Raw genomic sequence first — 3,333 nt, 5'->3', positions numbered from 1 at the left:
TTTTGGCGTTTGGGAATAGGCTACGCTTTTCAAGTGATGCTGTCCAGGACCAAAGGCTACGCTTTTCAGCTTTCATTTTTCTAGAATAGGCTACGCTTTTCAACGCTACTACATCACTTATAAAGCGTAGCCACATTGTATACCATAGCTACTTTTTATAAGCGTAGCCTTAGATCCCTCTTTTTTTTTCCCATGAAATGGAATTTTGTAACTCATCAATATGTTCATATATTTCTCTGTACATAAGCCCCCATATTAGGCATTCACTTTGGCTTCATTCAAAATTTTAGTTGAACCTCAGATAGAAAAGAGAAATAAAGATGGCAGAAACATACCAAGATAAAGTCTTATTGGATGTTGAAAGATAGTTCACGAGCATACCCAAATTTCTCTTGAGGACGCCATAAACTACACTTGAAGTCTGAAAGGGGAGGGGGGAAAATGAAAAAATCATCCTCAACAAAACATTAAGGTGTATTGACAGGTATTAGTCATCTTAAATTTTTCTCTTTAAACCATACTCACAACCAGCAAAGCATACAAAATTAAAGATAATTTTTTAAATGCAGAGGTTTCATAGTTGTTTCATGCAGGCTACCTTTATCACCACATCTTTTATGGAAAGACTCATGGAAGTTTACAGCATCATCTGAGAAAAAGTACCTAAAGAAGTCTTCAACCTTTATCTACAGTTTGTAAATTTAAAATTTTAAAATTTCTAATAAATTTACAAGACTAATATTACTAAAGTCAACAAGGGAAAACTTGAAAATGAAAAAAAATGGTATTTTTTCTAATAAGAAATACCAGAAAATCAGCTTTTGCAACACCTGTGTATTCTTCTGGGACTGCACATTAGAAAATAAGCTCAGATCAGCAGAGTTTTTGAAAAAATATGATGGATTAATAAAATATATTATAAGTTAAATACAATAGATATTTTTTTTATCTTTTTTATAAAAGAATAATTTCATTAAGATTTAAGGAGAAGGATAATATGATAAAAAAGCAAAACAAAGGATTCATCTATAAAGCATGGCTTTTAAACCCTAAACACAATGGGCATGAAAAATTGATCAATTTTGCTTAGGCAAAGTTTCCTAGTTTATTTAATATTTTTTAACTTCTCAGACCATAAATAAACAGAGGGGTTGGAGAATTTCAAAGACGGGATCAATCAAGTCCGTTTACCAACTTCTATTTATAAGAAATCCCATTTCAATTTGGTTTCCTTTCTTATCAACAACAGAACCAACTTTCCCACCAATAAAAGTCCTCGACTCATATATATCCACCTGATCGAGAGCAATTAGAAGTAAACACACTAGATAAAATGCATTAGCTAGAATATCCTAATAAATTTAACACCATAATTGTGTTAAGAAACTGACCAAATCACTCCCCTTTGCTTCAAAAATCAAGTTTACCATGTACACCATAACATCCAATTTCAAAATAACATTTTCTTCGTTCCATACTGATAAGTCGCTTTGACTTTTCACATATATTCATAAATCAAAGTATCAAAATGACTTATAAAATATATGAAGGAAGTGTGATATTAAAGATTAAAGGAGCTGAACCTCGTGTCCTTGATCCAAGAGTTCCAGTGTAGTTGACATGCCAGAAAGCCCAGCTCCAAGGATGGCAACTTTCAGCTTTGGTCCTCGATAATGTTCTGGCTCCGGCGAAAACAGCCCTTTTGGCGCTGGCAGGAAACCATTTCATTTGTCAAACTTACAGCTCAGCTCAATTACTTAATAACTAAACCTGGTAACATGGCAAACCAGATTCATTCATAAGCTCACACCACTCCCCTATGATATGTGTTGCGTACTCAGGTTTGAGACTTGATTAGGGTCAATAGTGGATGAGAACTCTTAATATTTTGTGTATAACTGTGTGTGTAGTATAGGTGTGTGTTGTGATATTATAATACTCAAAATTATAGGCTATCCAATTTATGACAAAAAAAACAATTAGAAAACTGAAATATAAAACGAGTAACATGGTGAATATGCAGCTAGCATACATAGTAATTAAAATATTTAATAATTGGACTTACAATGTTCCAGCGAATTGTGTGCTAAGATAAGCTTGGTCTTCAGGGAAGAACCTGGCAAGGCCAAAGTCTCCAATCTTGGGATGAAACTTATGATCAAGAAGAATGTTGCTTGCCTTGATGTCTCGGTGAACAATTCTTAGATGTGAATCCTCATGAAGGTACTGCAATCCCCTTGCCACGCCTAGAACAATTTGGAACCTAGTGCTCCAATTCAGGAATCGATCAGCATTGTTCCCTGCATGAGGGGAACATTCAAAGTTTCAATTTGCTCTGTTTAACCAATCCTAAGCTCTTGTGGGAATTAAAAAAAGAAGGGATACCATATATGAAGAGGTCCAAACTTCTGTATTCACAATCCTAACCATCCCTCACAATCCAGTATTCACCCACAGGCACAGAAATTCAGCAAAAATTAATGAAATTGAAAGTTCAAACGCTCCCCTTCCCTCTCTTCCAGTCCAATACAACTTCTAAAATATATTGTTGCCTACAGAGACATCGAAATTAAAATTGAAATGAGAATGAAATGAAAGTTGAAGAGGGAGAGAGAGAGAGATAGAGGTTAGGAGTACGGACAGGAGCACAGCAAGCCCTAGCTGCGGCGGCGGCTTCAATCGACCCCAGGAGCGACGACAGTGCACGGCGGAACAGCCTCCTCTCTTGCGTCGCATCTTCGTCCTCTCTCTCCATCTCGTCTGCAAATCGTCTCTCTCTCCCCTCCGGGCTCCCTGCTCCGCGACGGCAATGGCGGCGGCTGCAGCGACGTTGCGGCGGTGACCCCCTCTCACTCTCTATTCTCTCGATCGCGCTCTCTCATCTCCGTCTCCCTCCTCTCCTCCCTCTGGTTCACTCTTTCTCTCAGATCTGGGTGTGTGTGTGTGAAAGGGGGGCGTGGTGGCAGTGGTGAGTGATGGTGAGAATGAGTGTGAGTGTGTGGGTGTGTTAGGGTTAGGGTTTTCAACAATTAATTCGAAGGTGAAGGTGATTTGCGAAGGTGAGGGGCGAAACTTTTTTTCTGATCAGAAGGTGAAAGTGAGGGTATTCGAAGGTGAGTGATTTGGTGATAAGGAAAAGAAAAATTACTAAGTGTTTGGGTGCATTTGGCCTAGATACATTAGGCTACGTTTTTAAAGTGCACCCAAAACTTAACAAATAGGCTACCCTTTAAAAGTGTCTCCTTTGATATGAAAAGTGAACTTATAGATATTAACCTACGGCTACGCTTTATAAGTGATTTCTATAATACCTAAGGCTACGCTTTTTAAATG

The 3,333-nt window shown here is 37.7% G+C and overlaps 1 protein-coding gene across 5 annotated transcripts; it reads right to left on the bottom strand.

Moving 5' to 3' along the window:
* On the bottom strand, positions 331-3,062 carry LOC107621710 (protein VASCULAR ASSOCIATED DEATH 1, chloroplastic-like). Of its 5 annotated transcripts, none has more exons than XM_021113802.1 (7): positions 2,642-3,062; positions 2,386-2,552; positions 2,066-2,300; positions 1,584-1,770; positions 808-848; positions 599-686; positions 331-421 (listed from the first exon to the last, which is right to left on the bottom strand). In XM_021113802.1, the coding sequence occupies exons 4-7, from the start codon at positions 1,726-1,728 to the stop codon at positions 348-350; spliced, it is 348 nt and encodes a 115-aa protein (XP_020969461.1). In that variant the 5' UTR covers positions 1,729-1,770; positions 2,066-2,300; positions 2,386-2,552; positions 2,642-3,062; the 3' UTR covers positions 331-347. The 5 variants fall into 5 exon arrangements, 2 of the variants coding, with proteins under 2 accessions (XP_020969461.1, XP_020969462.1); XR_002355923.1 differs by having other exon boundaries at positions 355-421; positions 1,584-1,708; positions 2,642-3,060; XM_021113803.1 differs by lacking the exon at positions 2,386-2,552.

The sequence above is a fragment of the Arachis ipaensis genome, chromosome B10, assembly GCF_000816755.2.
Source record: "Arachis ipaensis cultivar K30076 chromosome B10, Araip1.1, whole genome shotgun sequence".
Taxonomy (NCBI): Eukaryota; Viridiplantae; Streptophyta; class Magnoliopsida; order Fabales; family Fabaceae; genus Arachis; species Arachis ipaensis.
The sequence above is the reverse complement of the archived record's forward strand: the minus strand, read 5'-3'. Positions and strand labels throughout refer to the sequence as shown.

What these genes read in the sequence shown, in the direction of transcription:
- LOC107621710 (XM_021113802.1), bottom strand. Translation starts at nt 1,728, where the DNA reads ATGAAATGGTTTCCTGCCAGCGCCAAAAGGGCTGTTTTCGCCGGAGCC. An exon ending in TCTTGGATCAAGGACACGAG is followed by an intron (nt 849 to 1,583) that starts GTTCAGCTCCTT and finishes TCTAATGTGCAG; the next exon opens with TCCCAGAAGAATACACAGGT. An exon ending in TAAAAGATGTGGTGATAAAG is followed by an intron (nt 422 to 598) that starts GTAGCCTGCATG and finishes CTCCCCTTTCAG; the next exon opens with ACTTCAAGTGTAGTTTATGG.